At 42.8% G+C, this 27,576-nt stretch overlaps 2 protein-coding genes across 5 annotated transcripts in view; one reads left to right on the forward strand and one right to left on the reverse strand.

The window, feature by feature from the left end:
• LOC309634891 (carboxyl-terminal PDZ ligand of neuronal nitric oxide synthase protein) overlaps window positions 1-2,645 on the reverse strand; it is a gene marked incomplete at its 5' end in the record, with an annotated part of 304,374 nt that extends 301,729 nt beyond the window's left edge. For 2 of the 4 annotated variants that reach the window (XM_082405410.1, XM_082405415.1), the window contains one exon: window positions 2,365-2,484. In XM_082405410.1, the coding sequence (XP_082261536.1) occupies window positions 2,365-2,469 (105 nt within the window). Of the gene's footprint in view, window positions 1-2,364 lie in introns of all 4 variants that reach the window. The other 2 variants (XM_082405414.1, XM_082405412.1) reach the window with 2 other exon arrangements.
• LOC309635734 (uncharacterized protein) lies at window positions 2,468-20,180 on the forward strand (the record flags this gene model as incomplete). Its single annotated transcript, XM_082407332.1, has 2 exons — window positions 2,468-3,036; window positions 3,830-20,180. The coding sequence occupies 2 exons, from the start codon at window positions 2,468-2,470 to the stop codon at window positions 3,912-3,914; spliced, it is 654 nt and encodes a 217-aa protein (XP_082263458.1). The 3' UTR covers window positions 3,915-20,180.
• Window positions 20,181-27,576: the final 7,396 nt, after the last annotated feature.

Consider the following 27,576-nt stretch of genomic DNA (forward strand, 5'->3'; position numbering starts at 1 on the left):
TATCTGACAAGGCAGCACTAATACATTTACATTTTACAGCCTGTGCTTTTCCAAAACAAGGAATGAGTGTGGTGTGGATTTAACCCTGAAAACCCAGTGATCATGCAGTTCCACGAACACTGCTGGGGAGGGATGTGAAAACCAGCCAGATGAGGTGCTTGCCAGGTGCTCGTGAGACAGAAAAGCTTCTGCTTCCACCTCTACTCAGGTCTTGGCTGACATGATTTGAATGTACCGGTGTCCAGCATCGATTACCAAGAGCTGGGAGTTAGGACCCAGTTCTCAAGGTCAGCCCTGTCCTTTCTTCCCTACCTCGCCATTCTCAAAGCAGAACCCGTGGTTCACCATGTCCCATGTCTGCATTGGGAACACAGCTGGGACCAACTGTGGTTCCCCTTCCTCTTATGGGGCACCACTGCGTGTGAATCCAGGCAAGTTACTATAGGAACTACACCACACAACCCCCAGACATTTGCTTAGAAAAGAAACTGCATGTTGGGAAAGAGAGGGTAAGATCCAGCAAGCTGGAGGCAAGCCTGAAGCCAGTGTTTCTCAAAGTCTGGTCCCAATCACCTGCATTAAATCACCTGGAATGCTCCTTAGAGGTGCACAGTCCTGGGCTCTCCCCAGAGGTGTCAGATTAGAATTGGAGGTGGCAAGAATCTGACTCTTTAACCACCTCACCTGGTGATTCTTATGCATGCTAGGTTATGAGTCCTAGCGAGGACCAAATGCAGAGACTGTGAGAAAAGAATTAAAAGGTTAAAAACACTTTAATTCTGATCTTTCTTCTTCTGTTCATTCTTGCAAAACAGAGCCCTGGTGAACCAAACAAGACAAAAGCCGATTTCCCAGTTTATGCATGTCCGAGAAAATTAAATCATGACGTGATGAAAACTCATACTTTAAAATTTAAAACCCTGCTCACCAAAGCAACAGGCCCGGACAAAAATTAACCCAAACATCCTATATTAGACCAACCAGCTCTATTCTGAGAGAAGCAAGATAAGATCTTGGCTACAGCCCCACTCTGGTCCCAGCCATACCCCGTAATTCAGCTCTGCATTCCACTGCAGGGTTTGATGTCTGGGGAAACAGGGGGTGCCCTCCTAGCTCTAGCAAATATGGCTGGGGGAAGGTTATTCAGGGAGAAAAAAAAAGGTGAGATTTAACAACTCACACGTCTCCATGAGAAGGAAGAATAATCGAAAGTAACTGACCACATTGGACTCATATCAGACACTCCAAAAGATGTCTCAAGAACTGAAGGAAATAGCCACCTGATGGAGTAACCCTTGCCTGAGATGCTAACACCCTGCCATCTACAAAGCCATTAAGGAGAAAAAGGGAATGAAGACTGTCTCCACACCAAAAGTACTACCTTTTCAAAACCAGAAGACACAACCTACTTGGAGGGGTAGTATTTTCTGTCACTTAACCAGTGACAGGCACACAGTAGGTGCTGAGCATCCCTGAGTCTTGGGGGGAGGGCGTCAAGCTGCAAGAAGGAAGGGCAGAAACACTATTCCCCTGTGATGGGCAGCAGGAACCCCAGCTGTAATCTCAGAAACCAGAACTCCTCACTCTGGGAAGCGCATCACGGGGGGCCAGCCTTATTCACACCTCATGGTGCAGTACGGAGGCTTCCGCCCCGCCCCCTCCCCCAAGGACGGACCTGGGGCTTGGAGCTGAAAATTCCAGTCACCCCCGATAAATTCTTCAGCAGCGGTCCCCTACTAGCTGCTGAAACTTAACATTAAGCCACAAAACTAGGAACCGGGCAGCTTTCACCACACCTCCCCCCCCTTCAATGACTGGCACTTGCAAAGGAGTCGTGGCAAATAAGGCGTTTAGGAAGTGACTCTGACACCTGGCCGGGGTTACCTGGAATCTAGAAACAAAAACCACCCCTATATTATTTTCTTCAATCAGGAAGCAGGTATTCCCCCTTTAAACGACCTTCCCGAAAGCACCTCTCCCAAGGGATCCCAACAGGTTAAATAACACCAAAGCTTCCCTAAACCGATTCTGAAGAACCACGTCCAAGCTGCGCTCACCCACTGGCTTCTCCTTCTCGGAAGGAGGGATCCGGGAAGTAACTCAATCAGTCCTGGATGGGTAAGGATGGGGGAGTCTGCAGGTGGGAGGAGGGGGGTGAAGCAATACCGCTCAAACTTTGCAGTTGCTCTTTAGCAGTTCTGGGCAGGAGCCCGCGGAATTCTATACAGAGAAGGGGAGCCACCCTCCCTAACAGAAAGGCCCCCAGATCAGCCTAACCCACCAGCTCTGCGTCCGGGATGGCTGCGCGTCCCGTCCACTCACACATGCCCCTCCGGGGCAGTCCCCTCCCTGGGGCCCCCTCACCTTGGCCTCGAAGCAGATGCCGTGCTGGAAGGCGTCCTCGTTGTGCAAGGGGATCCGCAGGTCGTGCCCATCGTCCACAAGGTTGTACTTGGTTTTGCTGGGCATGGTGACCCGCGGTGGACCGGCTCCTCCAGAGGCGGCGGCGGCGGTGGCAGGAAGGGGCTGGCGAGACCCAGGGGAGGGGAGGCGAGAGCTGGGGGCGACGGCGCGCGGAGGGGGCGCAAGCGGAGGGGCGCCCTGGCCGCGCGGCGGCCGTGGAAGCCGGGACTCGGAGCGACGCCGAGGGCCGGGCTGCAGCGGGCGGCGCGGTTGCGGGCGACGCGAGCGGCGCTGTGGCCGCGCAATTCCTACCGGCGAGGAGGGCGGCGGGGGCGGCGGGGGCGGCGGCGGGAGCGGGCGGCGCGACGAGCGGGCTGGGGGAGGGGAGCAGTGGGCGCGCGGCCCGCGGCGGGACTGGGCGCGGCACTGGCCCGGGAGCAGTGGCGCGGACAGCCCGGGACGAGGAAGAAAAGGCGGCGGCGGCGGCAGCGGAGCGGGGTGCCTGTCACGGAGACGCCGGATCAGCCGCCGGCGAGCGGCTCCTCCTGCGGGGTGGGCCCGGGCCGGCTCCTCCCGCGGGGCGTCCAGGCCCCGCCCGCCGCTGGGTCCGCCCCCGCGCTGCCCGCCGAGCAGGTGAAAGTCCCCGAGAGCGCCGCGCCCGGCCCTGCCCGCGTCCAGCGGCCCGACCCCGGGAACTTCGTCCTGGCCCTAGGCAGCCGGGGTCTCAGGAAGCCGGGTTCGGTCCTGTTTTTGTTTTTTGCAGTCGGAGTCTGAGCCAAGCTACTGATAGCAGCAGCGGCGCCTTGGATTTTCTGTTTTTGTTTTTTGTTTTGGGAGGGGGAGGGGCGGTGTTTATTGTTTTGTTTTTATGTTTTACCAGGAAGGCCCAAGTCCTGGCCCATATATATATTCAGATCTGCACTGAGAGTCCCCTTTTCTCTGGAGAATCAAGACTGCACCCAAATGGGAGAGTATCGCAAGTGCTTTGTGTTCGTTCCTTTGAGCAGTGATTTGTGACTTGTGTATTGGGGGGTTGTGGAGATGCCTTTGGGGATGGTTTTAGTATTTAAAAGCCGTCAGCCTTGTGGAAATGGAGTAGGCCAAAACAGAGTACTAAGGACAAAAGAATCCACCACCTTTTTATTTTCTTGAACAACCTATAACCGGGTATGGACAAAACGAGCTTCCAAGTTATTTCTGTCTTATATTATTCTTCCTATCTTAGTAAGTGCTTGAGTTCAGTTTGCCTATTGTTAAAAGGAGGCCCATTCACTTTTCTCCTTTACATCAAGAGTTTTTTGCCGGGCAAAAATGTGCAAAGGGGGAGGCCAAAGGGGCAGTTACTGACCAATTATTTAGTATCTATCAAACCCCATGGGTAGAGGTACATGATAACTATGATTTCCATGGCTTAATATTACCCCAGAGTCACCAAAAGCAACCAAACAGGCCGGTGCCAAGGCCAGCCCAACCTGAGATCACTGAGACCAGATGGTCAGCTCCTCTGTTGAATTCATCAACTTAAACCCGCTATTAATACCTTGTGGACACATCCACCCAGGGCAACCTGAAATCCAAACATCATTGACTGCTTGTTGTACAGTCAAGGCTTGGCGTCACCATAAAGCATCACAATGAAATTACTTGCAAAAGGCATGTCTTCCTATACTATTTCAATGATAAATTTATGTAAGAGAATGCATTATTGCCATAATTATATTTCTGATTTTGTCCCATAGTGCTAACATACAATTGCCCTTTCCTCTATATTGCCTACTCCCTATCTGTTGAAATTACTGCTCAAGATGTAGCATCTTCTGGGATATCTCCTTATATAAAATAAAGCTGATGACTAAGATTAATCACATATATTATGCTGTATAAACTTTATTCATAAATATTAGTAAGAACCAAAAATAATTTGCACTGAGGAAATGCACCACTAACCTTTTTATAAATACAGGACATGAAAGTCTAATCAGGCATGTTTGACTCTTTGAATGTCACCGTGGTTTTAATATGCATCATAATGCACTCTCTAAAACCTGGCACAGGAACTCAACAACTAAAAGGCAAGACCTTAAGTACTTCATTTACATCTCATATTCCCTCCTGAATTTAAAAAGTCTTCTGAACTCCAAATGGCCTTTTTTTCTAGATTAACTTGGGTCCCAGTAGACTGCTACATTTACCAGAATTTCATATCTAACTCTGTAACACATTCTTTGTAGACCAGACACAAAAAAAGCTAAAGCCCCAAAGATATTTCAGGATCTAGTATAGAGACTACTACATGGTAGACATCCAATAATTATTTATGGAATTGAATAATAATAATAGCTAATATTCATTGAGCTTTCTCTATGTGTCAGGCATTGTTCTTAGAGCCTTGCCTGTATTATCTCAAGTATTATTCACAACAACCCTTAGGTAAGCCCCATTTTATGAAGAAACTGAGGCAGAGAGGGCTACATAACTTGCCCAAGGTCACACACTTAAATTAGAAAGAAGCCAGAATTTGAATCCAATTCTTTGTCAAGAAGTGTTTCCATCGGCCTGGATTGCCATGGAAATCTTATTGCAAACGACATGCATATCAAATGCAGGGTCCATGTTTTATTTGGGTGTATTTTGTTGCTAAGCTATATTTACTCCACTTCAGTTAGATGAAATCTTCCCAGAAGAAGAGGACTGTCCTCTGCTTTGGCCTACACCTAATATAACGTCAGAGCCACACAGGCACAAAAACACCCTTCTTCCAGAAACAATGGGCATCCAAAGTAATTTCCTTTTTCTTAAGCAGTGATTTCAATCTTGTTTTTGCACCTTTAAATACAAGTGAATTTCACCCACAGCATTTCCAAATTTTTTTTAAGTTTTATTTCTTAAAGTGAATGATAGGTACGTGTATCACTTTCCATATCCTTCTGTATTTTAAACATTGCATAATACAGTTTTAATCTGAAGTACATTTAATTAAAATATAAATTGCTAAAGCATACAATACTTCCTATGTTAAATTTTATTAAAACTTTGTTTAAAAATGAATTGGAAAAAATCCTAACACAGAACTTTAGAACTGGAAACTACTCAGAGATCCTCTAATCCAGCTCCTTTATAAAGCCAAAGGAATAGAAACCCAGAGAGGTTAAGTAATTTTCCTAATCATCACTATAGACTACATCTCCTAACTCAGTAATCTTTTCATCACATGAATATGGGTTAAAAATAAATTGCCAGCAAACTTTATTTGTAGCACACAGTTGGAACTGAGAAAATTAATTTGCTTTTGATCATAAAATACCTGCTTTTCTATGCTAAGCACTTCGTGTGCATTGTCTCACTTGACCGTAAGAAGTAGGTACTATCAGTATCCACATTTTACAGATGAAGAAACTGAGGCTGACAAGGAAAATAGCTTGTGTAGGTCATAGAGCGGTAAGTCCTAAGACATCTTTCATGACTATAACCAACAAAGAATGAAGAGTATGTCAGCTTGCTCAGTACTCCTCAGATACACACACAGAACTCACAAAATCTTTGTATAAATAATAATATTAAATATTAACAACATGTAATGATTTCTTTCCATTAGCTAACAGTTAACTCCAAAAAGCTCCAATTATTTTTTCATGGCACCATTTTTACCTGACACTGTGTCCCCAGGCATATAGATTTAGAAATCATTAGCCCATTGTAACAGGTGGCAGTAAAGATGTTAAGTGATTTCTCTGCCACCCCCCCGAAACATCCTCTATCACTAATAGTCTCTGATCCAAGTTTGGCTTATTATGATCTTTTCTTAGGTAAGCAAAGATTAGGATGTTGGCCCCATAAAAAAGATTATTCTAAAAGGTATCACATATTCTCATGCTGGCCTACATATTTTTCCCCTTAATTGAAACTGACTCCCCCACTTAACCCCCTTTATAAGGGCAAGCCGCATTTCCTATTGAGTCATTTATTTCTGTTTTAAAGGTAAATCTTTCTACAAAATTATGCAAGTTATATTTTTATAAATTGAATACTCTTTCTAATCAACTCCCAGACAGGTATAACTTTTGGGTTCCAAGCTCTCCTCAACAGCTCACTAGTGCAGGCAAAATTAGAGAAAGAGGGAAGGCATGTTGAGTGGGAAGAAGTGGCAGGAGATCCCTCCCTCCGTAGCACTTTCCTCACACATCCCTGGACCAGAAAGGCATGAAACAAACAGATTGAAGGGCATGGCTATTTTCAGAGGGGCCGCACGCAGGCTGCTTAACAGCCTTCTTCCTCTTGGAACACCTGTGGAGAATTAAGAGATCTAGAGAAAGGAGTAAGATCCGAAGAATTTTGAGTTGAAGAAAGAAAGTTGGGTTTCCCTTTTTCTTATACATTCTTCTAAGACTCTCTCTTGGATGGTGTAGCCATTCACTGCTTCTAATTCAAAAGATTCTTTTTCAAGTTAAAGTTAATAGTTGGGCTTCTTAGCCCTGCTTAATATTTCAGGTGAGAAATATTTATTGATTCGACAGCTTTTGGTCAAGAAGCCTTTCCATCAAAGGCAATAAAATAATATTTAACAAATATTCCTGCTATAATAGTTTCCCAGGAGTAGCAGGGGTTATAAGAGAGGTATATACACCCTTAGTGCAAGAGACACTTTTAAGTGCAGAAGGTATTCTAAGTATGATCAAAGTAAAAAGTGAGAGGCACCATTTCTAAGTGTCATGGGAGGGAAGGGAAGGAGAAAACTCATTGGGACCAGCATGGTTAGGAAAGACTTCAAGAAAGAGGTGAGGCTAATTATTGGAAAAATGCAAATCAAAACTACAATGAGATACCACCTCACACCGGTCAGAATGGCCATCATTAAAAAGTCTACCGGGGTAGACGCCTGTGAAGCCCAGGCAGAGCCCCTGGTACACTGGGTGACGTGGGTGGCGCAGATGGCCTGGCTCTGACCTGGAGGACACCAGGCCACCCAGTGCATCTCAGGCCACTGCCCTGACCCTCCGGCAGCTCCGGGTCCCCATTGCTGCACACCAGCCAGGCGGTTCCAGGGATTTCGATGTCCATGTCTTTGGGGGACCATTACTTCGCCTGCCACATGCTTGTGGGATCTTGGTTCCCAGGCCGGAGGTTGGGCTCAAGCTCCTGTGGTGGGAGCTCCAAGTCCAAACCTCTGGACTAACAGAGAACCTCAGACCCCAGGGAATATCAATCAGACTGAGGCCTCCCGGAGGTCATCTCAGCACCAAGACTCAGCTCTATCCAACTGCCTTCAAACTCCATTGCTGGACGTCTCAGACTAAACAACCAGTAAGACACCACCCATCAAAAAAAAAATTAAATGACAAAAAAATATGTTACAGACGAAGGAGCAAGGTAAAAACCTACAAGACCAAATAAATGAAGACAAAATAGGCAACCTACCTGAAAAAGAATTCAGAGTAATGATAGTAAAGGTGATCCAAAATCTCAGAAACAGAATGGAGAAAATACAAGAAACATTTAACAAGGATCTAGAAGAACTAAAGAGCAAACAGTGATGAACAACACAATAACTGAAATTAAAAATACTCTAGAAGGAATCAATGACAGAATAACTGAGGCAGAAGAATGGATAAGTGAGCTAGAAGACAAAATGGTGGAAAAAACTGCCAGGGAGCAGAATAAAGAAAAAAGAATGAAAAGAATTGAGGATGCTCTCAGAGACCTCTGGGACAACATTAAATGCACCAACATTCAAATTATAGGGGTCCCAGAAGAAGAAGAGAAAAAGAAAGGGTCTGAGAAAATATTTGAAGACATTATAGTCAAAAACTTCCCTAACATGGGAAAGGAAACAGTCAATCAAGTCCAGGAAGCACAGAGAGTACCATACAGGTTAAAGCCAAAGAGAAACACGCTGAGACACATATTAATCAAACTATCAAAAATTAAATGCAAAGAAAAAATATTAAAAGCAGCAAGGGAAAAGCAACAAATAACATACAAGAGAATCCCCATAAGGTTAAGAGCTGATCTTTCAGCAGAAACTCTGCAAGCCAGAAGGGACTGGCAGGACATATTTAAAGTGATGAAAGGGAAAAACCTACAAACAAGATTACTCTACCGTGCAAGGATCTCATTCAGATTCGATGGAGTAATTAAAACCTTTACAGATAAGCAAAAGTTAAGAGAATTCAGCACCACCAAACCAGCTTTACAACAAATGCTAAAGGAACTTCTCTAGGCAGGAAACACAAGAGAAGGAAAAGACCTACAATAACAAACCCAAAACAATTAAGAAAATGGTAATAGGAACATACATATCGATGACTACCTTAAGTGTAAATGGATTAAATGCTCCCACCAAAAGACACAGACTGGCTGAATGGATACAAAAACAAGACCCATATATATGCTGTCTACAAGAGACCCACTTCAGACCTAGGGACACATACAGACTGAAAGTGAGAGGATGGAAAAAGATATTCCATGCAAATGGAAATCAAAAGACAGCTGGAGTAGCAATTCTCATATCAGACAAAATAGACTTTAAAATAAAGACTATTACAAGAGAAAAAGAAAGACACTACATAATGATCAAGGGATCATTCCAAGAAGGAGATATAACAATTGTAAATATTTATGCACCCAACATAGGAGCACCTCAATACATAAGCCAAATGCTAGCAGCCATAAAAGGGGAAATTGACAGTAACACAATAATAATAGGGAACTTTAACACCGCACTCTCACCACTGGACAGATCATCCAAAATGAAAATAAATAAGGAAACACAAGCTTTAAATGACACATTAAACAAGATGGACTTAATTGATATTTTTAGGACATTCCATCCAAAACAACAGAATACACTTTCTTCTCAAGTGCTCATGGAACATTCTCCAGGATAGACCATATCCTGGGTCACAAATCAAGCCTTGGTAAATTTAAGAAAATTGAAATCGTATCAAGTATCTTTTCCAACCACAACACTATGAGACTAGATATCAATTACAGGAGAAAACCCTGTAAAATATAAAAACACATGGAGGCTAAACAATACACTACTAAATAACCAAGAGATCACTGAAGAAATCAAAGAGGAAATGAAAAAATACCTAGAAACAGATGACAGTGAAAACATGACGGGGGGCTTCCCTGGTGGCGCAGTGGTTAAGAATCCGCCTGCCAATGCAGGGGACACAGGTTTGAGCTCTGGTCCGGGATGATCCCACATGCAGCGGAGCAACTGAGCCCGTGCACCACAACTACTGAGCCTGCTCTCTAGGGCCCACGAGCCAAAACTACTGAAGCCCATGTGCCTAGAGCCCATGCTCTGCAACAAGAGAAGCCACCACAAGGAGAAGCCCATGCACTGCAATGAACAGTAGCCCCCACTCACCACAACTAGAGAAAGCCCGCACGCAGCAACAAAGATCCAATACAGCCAAAAATAAATAAATAAAATAAATAAATTTAAGAAAAAAAAAGAAAAAGAAAACACGACAACCCAAAACCTATGGGATGCAACAAAAACAGTTCTGAGAGGGAAGTTTATAGCAATACAGTCCTACCTCAAGAAACAAGAAAAATCTCAAATAAACAACCTAACCTTACACCTAAAGCAATTAGAGAAAGAAGAACCAAAAAAACCCAAAAGTTAGCAGAAGGAAAGAAATCATAAAGATCAGATCAGAAATAAATGAAAAAGAAATGAAGGGAAGGAAACAATAGCAAAGATCAACAACACTAAAAGCTGGCTCTTTGAGAAGATAAACAAAACTGATAAACCATTAACCAGATTCATCAAGAAGAAAACAGGGAAGACTCAAATCAACAGAATTAGAAATGAAAAAGAAGTAACAACTGACATGGCAGAAATACAAAGGATCATGAGAGATTACTACAAGCAACTCTATGCCAATAAAACAGACAACCTGGAAGAAATGCACAAATTCTTAGAAAAGCACAACCTTCTGAGACTGAACCAGGAAGAAATAGAAAATATAAACAGAACAATCACAAGCACTGAAATGGAAACTGTGATTTAAAATCTTCCAACAAACAAAAGCCCAGGACCAGATGGCTTCACAGGCGAACTCTATCAAACATTTAGAGAAGAGCTAACACCTATCCTTCTCAAACTCTTCCAAAATATAGCAGAGAGAGGAACACTCCCAAACTCATTCTATGAGGCCACAATCACCTGATACCAAAACCAGACAAAGATGTCACAAAAAAGGAAAACTACAGGCCAATATCACTGATGATCATAGATGCAAAAATCCTCAGCAAAATACTAACAAACAGAATCCAACAGCACATTAAAAGGATAATACACCATGATCAAGTGGGGTTTATCCCAGGAATGCAAGGATTCTTCAATATACGCAAATCAATCAATGTGATACACCATATTAACAAATTGAAGGAGAAAAACCATATGATCATCTCAATAGATGCAGAAAAAACTTTTGACAAAATTCAACACCATTTATGATAAAAACCCTCCAGAAAGTAGGCATAGAGGGAACCTACCTCAACATAATAAAGGCCATATATGACAAATCCACAGCCAACATTGTTCTCAATGGTGAAAAACTGAAACCATTTCCACTAAGATCAGGAACAAGACAAGGTTACCCACTCTCACCACTATTATTCAACATAGTTTTGGAATTTTTAGCCACAGCAATCAGAGAAGAAAAAGAAATACAAGGAATCCAAATCAGAAAAGAAGAAGTAAAGCTGTCACTGTTTTCAGATGACATGATACTATACATAGAGAATCCTAAAGATGCTACCAGAAAATTACTAGAGCTATTCAACAAATTTGGTAGAGTAGCAGGATACAAAATTAATGCACAGAAATCTCTTGTATTCCTATACACTAATGATGAAAAATCTGAAAGAGAAATTAAGGAAACACTCTCATTTACCACTGCAACAAAAAGAATAAAGTACCTAGGAATAAACCTACCTGAGGAGTTAAAAGACCTGTATGCAGAAAACTATAAGACACTGATGAAAGAAATTAAAGATGATACAAAGAGATGGAGAGATACACCATGTTCTTAGATTGAAAGAATCAACATTGTGAAAATGACTATACTACCCAAAGCAATCTACAGATTCAGTGCAATCCCTATCAAATTACCACTGGCATTTTTCACAGAACTAGAACAAAAAATTTCCCAATTTGTATAGAAACACAAAAGGCCCTGAATAGCCAAAGCAACCTTGAGAAAGAAAAACGGAGCTGGAGGATTCAGGCTCCTGGACTTCAGACTATACTACAAAGCTACAGTAATCAAGACAGTCCAGTACTGGCACAAAAACAGAAATATAGCTCAATGGAACAGGATACAAAGCCCAGAAATAAACCCACGCACATATGGTCACCTTATTTTTGATAAAGGAGGCAAGCATATACAGTGGAGAAAAGACAGCCTCTTCAATAAGTGGTGCTGGGAAAACTGGACAGCTACATGTAAAAGAATGAAATTAGAACACTCCCTAACACCATACACAAAAATAAACTCAAAATGCATTAAAGACCTAAATGTAAGGCCAGACACTATAAAACTCTTAGAGGAAAACGTAGGCAGAACACTCTGTGAGATAAATCACAGCAAGATCCTTTTTGACCCACCTCCTAGAGAAATGGAAATAAAAACAAAAATAAACAAATGGGACCTAATGAAACTTGAAAACTTTTGCACAGCAAAGGAAACCACAAACAAGACGAAAAGACAACCCTCAGAATGGGAGGAAATATTTGCCAACGAAGCAACTGACAAAGGATTAATCTCCAAAATTTAAAAGCAGCTCATGCAGCTCAATATGAAAAAAACAAACAACCCAATCCAAAAATGGGCAGAAGACCTAAATAGACATTTCTCCAAAGAAGATATACAGATTGCCAACAAACACATGAAAGAATGCTCAACATCACTAATCATTAGAGAAATGCAAATGAAAACTACCATGAGGTATCACCTCGCACCAGTCAGAATGGCCATCATCAAAAATTCTACAAACAATAAATGCTGTAGAGGGTGTGGAGAAAAGGGAACCCTCTTGCACTGTTGGTGGGAATGTAAATTGATACAGCCACTATGGAGATCACTATGGAGGCTCCTTAAAAAACTAAAAATAGAACTACCATATGACCCAGCAATCCCACTACTGGGCATATACCCTGAGAAAACTATAATTCAAATAGAGTCATGGGGCTTCCCTGGTGGCACAGTGGTTAATAATACACCTGCCAATGCAGGGGACACAGGTTCGAGCCCTGGTCTGGGAAGATCCCACATGTCATGGAACAAATAAGCCCTTGAGCCACAACTACAGAGCCTGCGCTCTAGAGCCCGTGTGCCACAATTACTGAGCCCGCGTGCCACAACAACTAAAGCCCACACACCTAGAGCCCGTGCTCTGCAACAAAAGAAGCCATCGCAGTGAGAAGCCCACACACCGCAAGAAGGAGTAGCCCCCACTCCCCACAACTAGAGAAAGCCCACACAGCAACAAAGACCCAACGCAGACAAAAATAAATAAATAAATTTTTTAAAAATATAACAAAAAGAGTCACATACCACAATGTTCATTGCAGCTCTATTTACAATAGCCAGGGCATGGAAGCAACCTAAGTGTCCATCGACAGATGAATGGATAAAGAAGATGTGGCACATATATACAATGGAATATTACTCAGCCATAAAAAGAAACGAAACTGAGTTATTTGTAGTGAGGTGGATGGACCTAGAGTCTGTCATACAGAGTGAAGTAAGTCAGAAAGAGAAAAACAAATATGGTATGCTAACACATATATATGGAATATAAAAAAAAAAAGGTTCTGATGAACCTAAGGGCAGGACAGGAATAACAACACAGACGTAGAGAATGGACTTGAAGACACGGGGATGGGGAAGTGTAAGCTGGGATGAAGTGAGAGAGTAGCACTGACATATATACACTACCAAATGTAAAATAGATAGCTAGTGGGAAGCAGCTGCATAGCACAGGGAGATTAGCTCGGTTCTTTGTGACCACCTAGATGAGTAGGATAAGGAGGGTGGGAGGCAGACACAAGAGGGAGGTGATATGGGGATATACATATGCGTATAGCTGATTCACTTTGTTATACAGCAGAAACTAACACAACACTTTAAAGCAACTATACTCCAATAAAGATGTTAAAAAATAATGTCTACCGGGAATTCTGTGGCAGTCCAGTGGTTAGGACTCTGCACTTTCACTGCTGAGGGCACGGGTTCAATCCCTGGTCAGGGAACTAAGATCTCACAAGCCACACAGCCAAAAAATAAATAAAATAAAATAATAAAATGTCTACAAATAACAAATGCTGGAGAGGGTATGGAGAAAAGAGAACGTCCTACACTGTTGGTGGGAATGTAAATTGGTGCAGCCACAATGGAAAACAGTATGGAGGTTCCTCAGAAAACTAAATATAGAATTACCGTATCATCCAGCAATCCCAATCCTGAGCATATACCTGGACAAAACTATAATTCAAAAGGATACATGCACCCCTATGTTCATAGCAGCACTATTCACAATAGCCAAAACATGGAAACAACCTCAGTGTCCATTGACAGATGAACGGATATAGATGTGGTAAATATATACAATGGAATACTACTCAGTCATTAAAAAGGAACAAAATAATACCATGTGAAACAACATGGATGGAACTAGAGATTATCATACTAAGTGAAGTAAGTCAGAAGGAGAAAGACAAATACCATATGATATCACTTATATACGGAATCTAAAATATGGCAGCAATGAACCTATCTACAAAACAGAAACAGACTCACAGACACAGAAATCAGACTTCTGGTTGCCAAGGGGAAGGGGGGAGGGAGAGGGATGGACTGGGAGTTTGGGGTTGGTAGATGCAGACTATTACATTTAGGATGGATAAACAACAAGGTCCTACTGTATAGCACAGAGAATTATATCCAGTCTCCTGGGATAAACCATAATGGAAAAGAATATTTTAAAAAGAATGTCTGTATGTATAAAACTGAGTCACTTTGCTACACTGCAGAGATTGGCACAACATTGTAAATCAACTCTATTTCAATGAAGGAAGGAAGGAAGGAAGGAAAGAAAGAAAGAAAGGGAAAGAGAGAGAGAGAGGGAGAGAGGGAGGAAGGAAGGAAGGAAGAAAGAAAAGGCATCCAGATTGGAAAAGAAGAAGGAGGAGGAGGAGGAGGAAGAGGAAGAGGAGGAAAAGGAGGAGAGGCTTGAGTCCGACTTGAAAAAGGGAAAGTATTTAATAAAGAACAGAGCAGGAGGAGAGCAGAAGACATGGAAACAGGGTGTGAAGAGACATTAGTCTGCAAAGTGTCTTCAGGGAACAGTGAGGAGATAAGCTTGCAGGATGGAGTCCCTACTGGAGCACAGGGGTGATAAGACTACCAGCAGATCTGGAGGCAGCAAAGGAGGCCTTGACATGTGGCTGAGATTACCGCGCTCTGTGGGAAATGTTTGAACTGGGATATGACCCAGGGTGCTAATTCAGCAAGATTACCCTCCTCCCCCCAACCAAAGAAAAGAAAAGAAAAGAAAACAGCATATGTTTCCTGATCCTTTTATTTAAGCTACAATTGAAAAATGGCACTTAAAGCAAATGATTGGATTTTCCATATTATAAGAGCGTGTGGAGAGTTGAGCGGACGGTCCTTGAGCTGTTCTCCTGCACCCACAAATAAAGGATGAGAAACACAGAAAAAGCTGCAAACAATTATGCCTCAGGATCGTGGGTTCCAAAGTACCTCCACCCTGCTCACTTCCAGATGCTAGTTTCTAATTCTTTTTTTCTTTTTTTAACATCTTTATTGGAGTATAATTGCTTTACAATAGTGTGTTAGTTTCTGCTTTATAACAAAGTGAATCAGTTATACATATACATATGTTCCCATATCTCTTCCCTCTTGCGTCTCCCTCCCTCCCACCCTCCCTATCCCACCCCTCTAGGTGGTCACAAACCACCGAGCTGATCTCCCTGTGCTATGCGGCTGCTTCCCACTAGATATCTATTTTACGTTTGGTAGTGTACATATGTCCATGCCACTCTCTAACTTTGTCACATCTTACCCTTCCCCCTCCCCATATCCTCAAGTCCATTGTCTAGTAGGTCTGTGTCTTTATTCCCATCTTGTCTCTAGGTTCTTCATGACCTTTTTTTTTTTTTTTTTCCTTAGATTCCATATATATGTGTTAGCATACGGTATTTGTTTTTCTCTTTCTGACTTACTTCACTCTGTATGACAGACTCTAGGTCCATCCACCTCACTACAAATATCTCAATTTCGTTTCTTTTTATGGCTGAGTAATATTCCATTGTATATATGTGCCACTTTAGCTTTAGGCCTTCTCATTGGCTGACAATTTGAGTATTATTTATGTGGGCCATTAGTTTTGTTTGATTTATTTGTTTGTTTGTTCATTGGTTTGTTTTAGTGCTCCATAATGGCAAAGAGAATTTAGTTTAGCTGCTCCACTGGAAATTGGTTTTAAGACCTTCACTTTTACCCTTCCAAACTTAGATCTCTGTTCCTAAATCTGGGATGACTTTTCGTTAACTATCTATTTAAATCACCAAGTAAGCCCAGCTGTTAAAGTTGGAGATTGTCTGCTCGACTAAATCTACCCTGTCATTGTAAATGATCTCGGTTCCTCTTTATAAAAGCCACATTCTTAAGATAAGATGACACAAGGGTTGTGAGAAGACTATGGAAACATTTGGAAATGCAATATAAGTAAATATTTTATTTTCAGATCTCTCTTTGAAGGTGTAAAGATTTTAAGCAGCTTTGTAGCTGCTTAAAAAATAAAGCTTCCTCCAGACCCCCCACTAGTGTGCTTAAAAAAAAATAAGGAAGAAAGAAAGAAAAATACAGATGTGCAGTGCACCCAGGTGCATTTGGGCATTTAATTCTTCTTCCCAGGTCCTGGATCGCCCACTTGGGGCTTTATGTGTGAGATCTCAGTTTCAGTTACCCGAGACTTTGATTAGCATAACAGGTTCTTCCCTCCACACTCTGATGTTGTCTTTTGAAGTACACACAAAGGGAGTGACACAATATGTTTTTTAAAAATTACAAGCGTTTCAGGATAACTAGCAAATTAAATGTTCAGGCCTTATCCAGATCCAGCTTTAACAGTTTTCCACCATTAGCAACTGCCCCATTCCCTTAAAAGGTCTTGTAATCTCTTTTATAAATCCCTTGACATCAGCAGCTGGCCCCTCTCCACACCACTCAGAGCATTTTTCCTGAAACAGTGCTGGAGGGGCCTCAGAATTTTCCACCTCTCTGAGCAGCCGGGCTGTGCCATTTACTGGCCAAAGGCAGCCTCTGTAATTTGAGCTCCACAGACATGATAACACTTTAACTGCAGCCAAGCTTAATTCAGAACAAATGTGCCTCAAGTCCATACCTTTTTGCAAAAGCAGCCCAGTCTAAGATCTAGAGCAGTGACAGGGTTGAGGTGAGGGTGGGGTAGGATTGACTGATGCAAATCTGACTGTCCAGACGGACGTGCTGGGCACATTACTAATGTGTACTGGGGCCCAGTTACCTGCCTCCTGGTGGCCCCGCGTCCATTCCTGAGACAGAGGCATCATTCCCTACCACTGTCTCGTGTCCATCCACCCCATATTCCAAGAAAGGTCCTTAGCAAGCCTAATGGTGGAATGGAGTATTCTAATTACTCAAATTTTCTGGTTAGTGGGAAGTTACCATGGATCTAGGGTTTACCAGTGAGAAGAAGTCTATGATTTAAAAAACGACATATTTCTGAACAGGTATTTGTACACCTGTATTCATAGCAGCGTTATTCACAATAGCCAAACGGTGAAAACAACTCAAATGTCCATCAAAGATGAATGGATACATAAAATGTGGTGTATACATACAATGGAATATTATTCAGCCTTAAAAAGAATGAGATTCTGAGGCATGCTACAACATGGGTGAACCTGAGTACAACACACTAAGTAAGCCAGTCACAAAAGGGCAAGTAGTGTGTAATTCCATTATATGGGGTGCCTAGAATAGGTAAATTCATGGAGACAGAAAGTACAATAGAGATTACCAGGGACTGAGGGGAGGGGAGAATGGGGAGTTATAGTTTAGTGGGTATTGAGTTTCTGTTTGGAATGATGAAAAAGTTCTGGAGATGGATAGTGGTGATGGTTGTACAACAATATAAATGTGCTTAATGCCGCTGAATTGTATATTTTTAAATGGTTTAAGTGGTTTTTTTTTTTTTAAAGAAATTCACGTTCTTTTATTTATTTATTTATGACTGTGTTGGGTCTTCGTTTCTGCGCGAGGGCTTTCTCTAGTTGTGGCAAGCGGGGGCCACTCTTCATCGCGGTGCGCGGGCCTCTCACCATCGCGGCCTCTCTTGTTGCGGAGCACAGGCTCCAGACGCGCAGGCTCAGTAATTGTGGCTCACGGGCCCAGTTGCTCCGTGGCATGTGGGATCTTCCCAGACCAGGGCTCGAACCCGTGTCCCCTGCATTGGCAGGCAGATTCTCAACAACTGCGCCACCAGGGGAGCCCAAAGTGGTTTTTTTTAAAGCATGTTTCTGAAGATATTGTATCTTTAAACAAGGTATTTGGGTTTCTTGACTACAGGGTCACTGCTGCAAATATCAGTGGCCATTCTGCTGATGAGCAGAAAAGCTCTGATTAACCAGATCTTCTAACTGAGATGATCTTAAATCGTCACACATGCACTCTACTTTGTGACACTTCAAGTTCTTCTGGAGGCTAGTTGGGATATTAAACAGACAAAGAAAATGACACATTTTGAAATATTAGAATACTTGAAACACCTTGAGACCATCTCATACCCTACCTCAAGGCAGTCTTTACGGTTATTTCCATGGAAGTTTTGCCAGATTTTAGGACTCAAAGGGTTGTGTGTAACTGGTTTCCACCTAAACATCAAGGGTAGGGTTAAAAAGACTCTTGCATTTCCCAGCCGTGGGAGATGGATGTTATTGCATTCAGTATGCATTTGCCGAGTGCCTACTATATGCCATTGTCATGAAATACATCATTTATTCAACAGATATTTATTGGTTGCTAATTGTGTGCCCTGTGAAGAGCTCTGGACAGTAAAAAGAATAGATGAAAAGATTCCTGTTCTCGAGGAACTCACTCTGATCTATCAAAGAGTTAAGACTGGTATTCAGATAGTACAGACATAAAGCAGCAAAAGTAGGTACACAGGTCATGTCATAAGGGTTCAGAGTGAGAGAAATCACTCTGTATGGCAGCCAGGGATGGGTGGTAGTGGGTGGTAGGGTGTGACGTAGGGAAAGCTTTGTGGAGGTGGCAGGATGTGAGCTTGGCATTGAAGGCTTATATTACTTCCATGGGCACGATCAGCAAAGGGCATTCCAGGCACAGGAAACAGCCAGTCAGACTTGCTAACCATCGCGTAATGTACTTGAGGCTGCAGTGCCCCACTTCCCAAGCCTCCCCGGCAGATGCATCTTGAGGTTACCTGAGACTTCTCTGTGGTCAGTCAGTGAGTCCTGCTCAATTGTCTGCTGAGTTCTGCAGTCCCCAAATTAACTCCAGGGGACTGGCCACAGAAATTCCAAAGGGGATGAACAGGACTGGCCAAGACCTCCATCCTGTGGCTTTGTGTCCTTGGACCAGAGAATGACAAGGGTCCCAACAAAGGGCTTTTCCTCCTGTTTTAGCCAAGAAGAGGGAAAGGAGATAGAACAAGTAGTTGCTTGTTTCAGGACACAATTCTTTATAGAAAAGAAAGTAATGGAATGCTCCGGGCAGAGAATGAAACCTGAACTTTTCTACAGGCTGGTCTTACACACTTGTGCACGCACATGCACATGCATACACACACATACATGATTTCAGGGGCAAGAAGGAATTGCAACACCTCTGTTCTGCGCTCACCCACAGCCCACACCACAAGGCCAAAGGATAAAATCCTTTATTTCACAACATAAATCCCCCAGAGGGATTACACATTGACCTCTGAGAGTCATACTCTGATAGAGCATGTTTTCTTGACGTTTGCTTCTGTGGAGAGAAGGTGGGCCTGGTCCCCCAAGGAGGGGAGGGCAAAGCACACATAATGCTCTCCTGCCACATGCTAGGAGGTGTCTGGCACTTTCACTGAATTTATCTCATTTAATCCTCACAACAACTCTGGAGGTTGGGGATCACTGACTCCAGTTGCAACTAAGAACTAAGGCTTCAAAGTCATGCCTATCTGTTTCAAATTCCAGGCAGCTTCCAAGAGTGGGAAAAAATGTAGGAAGAGGCAAACTTTTCCAAATGCACTTTTCCAACTTGCCCGAATTTGACCTGATGTGTGTGTGTGTGTATACGCAAACACACACACAGGTGTAGCAAAGACACAAGTATGCGCTCAGCCATCACGCTGCCTGAGTTTAAATCCCGGCTCCATCACTTAGGAGCTCTGTAATCTTGGTAAGATAACCTCTCTGTGCCTTTCCATCTGTAAAATGGAAACAAGAGTGGCATTTACGATATTAGAGATATTCTTCAAAATAATACGGGACGGAGAATTAGGTATGGATATAGATAAAACAAGAATGCCTGTGAAGGGAGTTCCTTAGCTGTCCAGTGGTTAAGACTCTGCGCTTCCAATGCAGGGGGCACGGGGTTTGATCCCTGGTCGGGGAACCAAGATCCCACATGCCCTGTGGCATGACCAAAAAATTAAAAACTTAAAAAAAAAGATTGGCTATGAGTTGATAATTATTGTACATGGGGGGGTTTATCACATTCTTTTGGTCTACTTTTGTATATGTTTGGAATTTCCCATTAAAAAAGTTTTAAGCAGTATTACTCACAAGAGCCCAAAGGTGGAAACAACTCAGATGTCCATCAACAGATGAATGGATAAACAAAATGTAATATGTATAATACATACAATGGAATATCATTTGGCTTTGAAAAGGAATGAGGGACTTCCCTGGTTGTCCAGTGGTTAAGACTCCGTGCTCCCAATGCAGGGGGCCCGGGTTCGATCCCTAGATCCCACATGCTGCAACTAAGAGCCGCAACTAAAAAAAGATCCTGCGTGCCACAACTAAGACCCAGTGCAGCCAAATCAATCAATAAATAAATATTTTAAAAAATTTTTTTAATAAATATTTTAAAAAGCTAAATCGATCAATAAATAAATATTAAATAAATATCAATAAATAAATACTTTAAAAAATAAATAAATATTAAAAATAAATATTTTTTTAAATATTAAAAAAAAAGAATGAAGTTCTGCTTTCTTCCCCTTGGGGGCCCAGTGTGCAATGGCTGCAAATAGCAGCCTCCTCAGTAGTGTACGCGGCCTGTTGCCTGTACGGGTTGCCCTAACGGACCTTGGAGACAGCCCTTTCCAGTGGACATTCATGACTGGCATGGTGTCCCCAATCTAGACTCCAGACAGGTATGCGCAGTGCCTTTGGAAAGCTCCAGGGCACAGTGGCCAGGGTTCACACTGGCCAAGTCACAATGTCCATCCGCACCAAGCTGCAGAACAAGGATCATGTGATTGAGGCCCTACGTAGGGCCAAGTTCAAGTTCCCTAGCCGCCAAAAGATCCTCATCTCCAAGAAGTGGGAATTTACTAAGTTTAATGCAGACGAATTTGAAAACATGATGGCAGAAAAGCGGCTCATCCTGGATGGCTATGGGGTCAAATACATCCCTAATCACGGCCCCCGGACCAGTGGCGGGCCCTGCACTCATGGGAGACTTGGCACTGTCCCCTCCTTACTCACGCCCACCAATAAATCCTACTTTCCTGTCAAAAAAAAAAAAGGAAAGAAATTCTGGCACACACTACAATGTGCGTGAACTTTAAAGAATTATGCTAAGTGAAATAAGCCAGTCACAAAGGGACAAATATTGTACGATGCCACTTATATAAGATACCTAGAATAAACAATTTCATAGAGACAGAAAGCAGAATAGAGATTGCCAGGGCCTGGGAAGAGGGAGGTAATGGGGAGTTATAGTTATTGGGTACAGAGTTTTTGTTTGGGATGATGAAAAATTTCTGGAGATGGGTAATGGTGATGGTTACACAACATTGTGAAAGTACTTAATACCTCTGAATTGTACACTTAACATGATTAAGATAGTAAGTTTTATGTATATTTTGCCACAATAAAAAAAAAAAACAATGAGATCATGCATATAAAGTACTTAGAGTTTTGGGCACATCGTAAACTCTCAATATTAGTTATTATTATCAGATGCACATCCAGTCTCCTAGAGACATGTTTTGGGACTACATTGCATTGTCTGGCCCCCAGGATTTCTCTTCCCAGACCCTATGTCCAAACCTGTGCATGTCTGTATTACCTGGGTTTGTCTAGCTTGCAAAGCCCTCTTGTTTTTATTCTCTCATGAGAGAATCCTCATGAGAACCTTCTGAGAGAAGTGTGAGTATGGTTCCCATTGTGCAGATAAGAAAACTAAGGATCAGTCAGGGAGTAAGTTATGGGGTTTTTCCAGCAGCAGGTAGGCAGAAGCCAGGTCTAGAAGGCAAGCTGTCCACTCCTACTCCACACCTTCTGTGCATTCCTTCTCTTTAGTCCTTGACTCCCATACCCCACTCCACTGTAAACCTATCCGCCTGTGGCTCCTTTGATGGGAGGGGGCTTCTGGAAAGGGCACTCCTGCAAAGCCAAGACCGAAGACTTGGTTCTTTGCCTTCATTATGGCCCCTCAGGGGGAGTGAGGAACTCTGTAAACTGGGAGAGCAATGCCCTCCCTGAAAGGTTTCCAGGGATCCCCCTGCCCTAATGCCCCTCTCGAAGCAATCGCAATCTCCTTCCCCACACTTCTATCTTGCTTTACTGACCCAGTCCCACGTGACTTCCCTGCAAGCCGAGAAGTGAGATGTCTGATACTGCCCCCAACAGAGTGATAGTGTTGTTTTCCCAGCGTTCAGAACATCTCAGGCTGCCTCGACCTCTACCTCTGGCGTTTACAACATAGGAGACCACTTTTCTCCATCCACCACATGGTCTCTTTACAGTGACACCCTGGTCTCTGCGTTTAACCTACATACACGCACCATTGGGACAATGGACTAGACCCCACTGACCGGCCACCACGCTCTGTCTGCTCGGGAGCAGAGACTAACACTCTGAACAATTGTGCCTGAATCAGAATTGCCTTCACTATCCTCACAGCCAAGACTCTTCCCCTCAGTGCTCACTCTCTTTCAGTCATTGACTCATTCATTCATTTCTTCAGGAACGACACTACATGCACGCATTTCATCTCCCTACCCCAATGACTTGTTGTGAACCAAAATATCACCCACAGCTTGGGTGTGGAAATGAATTGTCAGGGAAAACTCATCTGTGCCTGAGAATACTATTGACACGACCGCCCGTGTTTCAACGGGACTCGTGAGTGATACTCAACATTCCTGAGTAGGTCTGGGTTATCCTGTGCTTCATAGCTGTTATTTCACACACAGCTAGACTGCTTGGGATGGTTACAAAAAAAGGTTATCCAATCTTTCTCCAGATCCTGCTCCTAGTGTCGTCTAGGATCATGGATTAAGGAGACCTTGTGAGATTTCCACCTCCAATTTATTTCCTGAGCTTCATTCTCCTCTGTGGTCATTCACAGCTCTGACATCACCTCCATCCCAGCCGTTTTGCCATACTTGCTCCTGGTCATGCTAAGCTCTATGCCCAGGACAGGGACACTTTTAAAGGTTCCAGGAAATAAGAATCTAGGCTGTTCTATCATTTCCCATTTTCCTTATTATTTAGAGCGATTTTAATAAGCTGGAAGAACCTGTCTGGTTTCCATCTAGGCCCCATTCTCTACAGCTAAGCGGTCTCTGGTGCCCTCAAGGGGCAGAACCGAGCAGTGGCGAACAACTCCACTGACAGACAAAGCCAGGAAGCAGCCTGACAAATGAACCCTCTGATTCACCTCCACCCCAATTTTACAGAATACTTTGGATTCACCTTTTTATTTTAAAGATCATGAAACACTTTTAAGAATATCAAAATATGTTTGAAACACACACTGCCCCTAATGCTCTCAAAAGCATAGACTAGACCCAGCCCAGACCCCATGTGAGAACTGGGGAGCCCACAGGGCCATGCCAAATGCCTGCTCCCCAAAGAATCTGAACTTGAAATGTGTGAGCATAAGGGAAAAGTGATGAGATGACTCTCAGCTGGAAAAAGAGGTGCTCATTTCCTCCCTCTTGGTCCTCCGAGCCACAGTGCTGCCCTCCCATTAAGGACAGGAGGAGATGAATGCTCGAGGCACAGAGCACTTGGTGAGCAGTGGGGGCTGATCATCGAGCAGGGAAATAGGCAACAACATCTCCCCGGTGGAGGCCAGAAACCCTGACCTCCTTGAGCAGAGATGCTGGGAGGGTAAGTGTGAGGATACTGCAGGGATGTGGGCGGAGAGGAGGAAGGAGGAAAGGGGACCAGCAAAGCGGTGACCTGGATGGGAAGGACCACTAAAGGAAGAGTCGGGAGTCCTGGGAGTTCCCAGAGCAGCAATGATGGGAGGTAAGACCCAAGCTGTGGGCTTCATTTCTAAGAGCTGTAAGGAACCCAGTGCTGTCTGTGTGTGTGCTTGTTCTGTGAGAGACAGACATCCAGAAACTGTGGCCTTTTCTCTACCAACCACTGACATAGACTATATGTAAGCAAAATTAGTTGTTCTATCATCTGTTCCCATAGCCCTGTTTGGGCACGTTATCTTGTGTTGTATCTTGTTTCATCTCTGACTCTCAAACTATCCAATTCAACAAACATTAATCAAGTGCTTCTATTTGGCAGGCACTGTGCTGCCACAAGAGGCTTAAGGAACTCTGATTTGTCTCTGAACCTCGTACATGGCCAGCACAACGCAGCTTGGTAAGTATTAGATTTGAGTACTGTTTTTTAGGCAGGATGATTAGAGATACGGATTCCCCATGTCAAGTATGGAATTCTTGGTACCTGGCTTTCTAGTTATGAGTGTTGTTCTTACAAATGTGACCAGTGGGGGCTTGTCCCCTTCTTCACCCCCTTTTGTGGTTGATAGTTGTATGAGTCAGGGTAATTGACTCTAGCTGCTATAACAAATCATCCCAAATCTCAGTAATGTAGCACACAATAAAAGTTTATTCCTCACTCACACTAACGTCAAGTGGATGTGGCTAGTCAAGCAGCTCTTCTGGGCAGCTGTCGTCTAAGGTGGTGACTTGAGATCCAGGCTCCTTCTGTCTTGGGTCCACCTTGTCATCTCCATCGGATTCTCTACACGCAGCCAGATGATGAAGAGAGAGATGAAAGGCCATGTACCTGGAACTTAACCAGCTCTGCCAGAGATGACACACATCACCTCTGCTCAAGATCTTTTGATGAAGAATAGTCACGTGGTTCCTGCCACATACACTAGAAGCAGAGACCTGGGGGCTCTGCTGGACAGCTTCTTGCCAACAGTTACTCTTCATCTTGGAAGTGAGCATGAATTTTTGGGCTAGTCATCCCTGCCAAAACAGCACTTTAGGATAATTAGGCATTAAAGTTATCCTCTGAGAGACAGAGAAATAAAAAGAAGGATTGTTTGACTTCTAAGTACTTTATTCTGAAAAATCTAGAAGACAACCTGTTCCTGGGAAGATTTGTAAAAATAAAAAAAAGCAATTTTAAACCCCAGGATCCTCTGTAGCCCTCCCAAGATCTCCACAGTTGCTCGTCTGGATCACCACCATTGGTGCTGGAACCAGAGGGTACAAATAGAGAAGAGGGGGAAAGACCCAGATGCCTTTCAAGGCTGAAAGAGAGCTTGATGGAAAGACAAAGAAACTTTTTGTGTTATCCTCTGGGAAGAAGATTATCTTCTTTCTGGTAATGGTTCTGTTTCTTTATCCACTTCTAGGCATAACAGGGCATAAAGACAGGTCACAGATAAAAGTGTGCTCCCTGTACCAGAAATTCTGAGCCGAGAAAGACAGATGACTGTATGAAACCTTTGGCACTAAAAGAAGAAGCAGTTTGAAGAATCAGCTAGAGATGAAAATTAAGGCCTGGCCTCCTCTGGGTTCTTTCACTAGCCCAGGAAGAACTGGATTTGAGGCCTCTGGTGTCTACATTTCTTTCTTTAAAACATGAGACCTAAACATCAAAGGGTTTCTGGTCTGAGATGTAGGTTTGGCATAACCTAGAGGTGATGACTTGTCAATGATACATGTTAAATTAAATGGCAATTAGGCTACAGGGAAGAGTGTAATTAAAACTTAGAGATAGTCCTAAGACCTGTGTGAAGACCTGAAACAATCTGTTTTGGATAAAAATGAATATTATTTCACTCTCCCCTCAAAACATAGATACAAATATTCCCCAAGTCTCAAATCCTGCCCAACCAGCCCCTTTGTGTGGACCTAGGGGAGAGGGCACAGGGGAAGGGTCAGTTTGGAGACTGTATGATAAGTTTTGTGGGATGAACCAACTAACTAGTGAGAAGTGAGCCCCCTAGAGGTGAGGGGGATCCTACAATATGCACCCTCTACCTTCCCTGGAGCTACCAAAGACAGAGAAAAAGAGGGAGGGGCCAAAATAGATATTGACATCACAGCATCATCACCCTCAGTGCTGAACCCTGGACCACTGACCTGTAGATCCTGAAATTCTCCTTTAGCAAGTGCAAGACTGATCCGAGAACCTAGGTGGGGATTGACCTGTAAGTAGGAGTTGGGAATCTGTAGCTACAAAGGGTATAGAGCAGGAACTTAGTAGGCATTACATTATCATCATCAGAGAATGCAGTGTCAAGAACCCTGTGTAGTTAGTGATGTTTAAACTGAGGTTACTAAACTGTCTTCTAGGCCAGTGATGCAAACTTAGCGCACATAAGAATCATCCTGGGAGTGGGGACGAGAGTGTATTAAAATGCAAAGTCCCAGGGAGCAAACTAGAAAAGAGGTTTGGGAGGGGACCAGAAGTCTACATTTTTAAATCAGCATGACCAGGTAATTCTCAAATAGGTGTTGAGACATAGCTGAAAACAGCTGTTGGCTAAGAGGCTACAGTGGATTTGACAGAAATAAAAGATTTCTATCACCATCCAAGAAAAATTTAAATATTGTTTTTTCTAAAAGAAAAACATTCTTGTTACTTGATATAATCTTATCATAGAGCTTTCAAAAATCGAATATGCATATTTCATTTATTGGCAGTGAACACTTTACATTTTAAAGCAGTGATCTATTTTTTTTACTTTTTCAGGCTGATTTTGTATCTTGAGAAAGCTGAATATCAAGTTGTTCATTTAGGTGCAGGAGTCAATGCAGGTGAACGTTTCCAACATGGCAGGGGAATCGTGAGCCTTTTTTGAAACAGGTGGTAGAAGGTCAACCACTGATCCTATAAAAAGCAGTTATACAAAATTGTTCTGTTTAACTAGAACGTATATGAATTCAAAGGTGGTAGTGATTCTAATTAAATTGGCCTACAATCAACTTTTTTAAATCTCTTGTTTTTAATTTGAAATGTTTCTTTATGCAGGGAGAATAGCATGAAATACTTCAAATGTTAGTTTTTGTAGGAATAATAAAGTTCTACATATAATAGAATAAAATAGCAAAAGACTCTCTGGTTGAAAAAGACCTTGAAAGTAAACTGTTCCAGCCACTCATCTGACGCTTATCAGCCTGTGGAAATGGAAATAATACAGGCCTTGGAAACATGAGACCTGAGTTTCAAATCATCTTTGCCACTTGGACAGTAGCTGTATAATCTTAAACATGTAACTTAATTTTCTAGGCCTCAATTTCCCCATCTGTAAAATGGCATGTTGACCACCACGGTCTCTTTCATTCCTAATATTCTGTGATTCTCTTCTACAATTTCACCATCCTCTTCATGTTTATTCATAATCTGAAGAAGGAATATGAGCTGATTTTCACTTTGCAAATTATCCTTCAATTTAGAATGAATGAATTAGAACATACATATGTACAAAGATTTTTTAAAAAATTAGACCTAAAATTAAAATTTCCTCAATTAAAATGCTTAAAATATGAATAAATTAACTCCCAGTAAAATCAGAAGGAACATTCTCCAATATGATGCTTAAAGTAGGTGGCGGCAATTACCAAACCAGTGATGCT

The sequence above is a fragment of the Balaenoptera borealis genome (genome assembly GCF_965194805.1).
Source record: "Balaenoptera borealis genome assembly, chromosome: 1".
NCBI classification, from domain to species: Eukaryota; Metazoa; Chordata; class Mammalia; order Artiodactyla; family Balaenopteridae; genus Balaenoptera; species Balaenoptera borealis.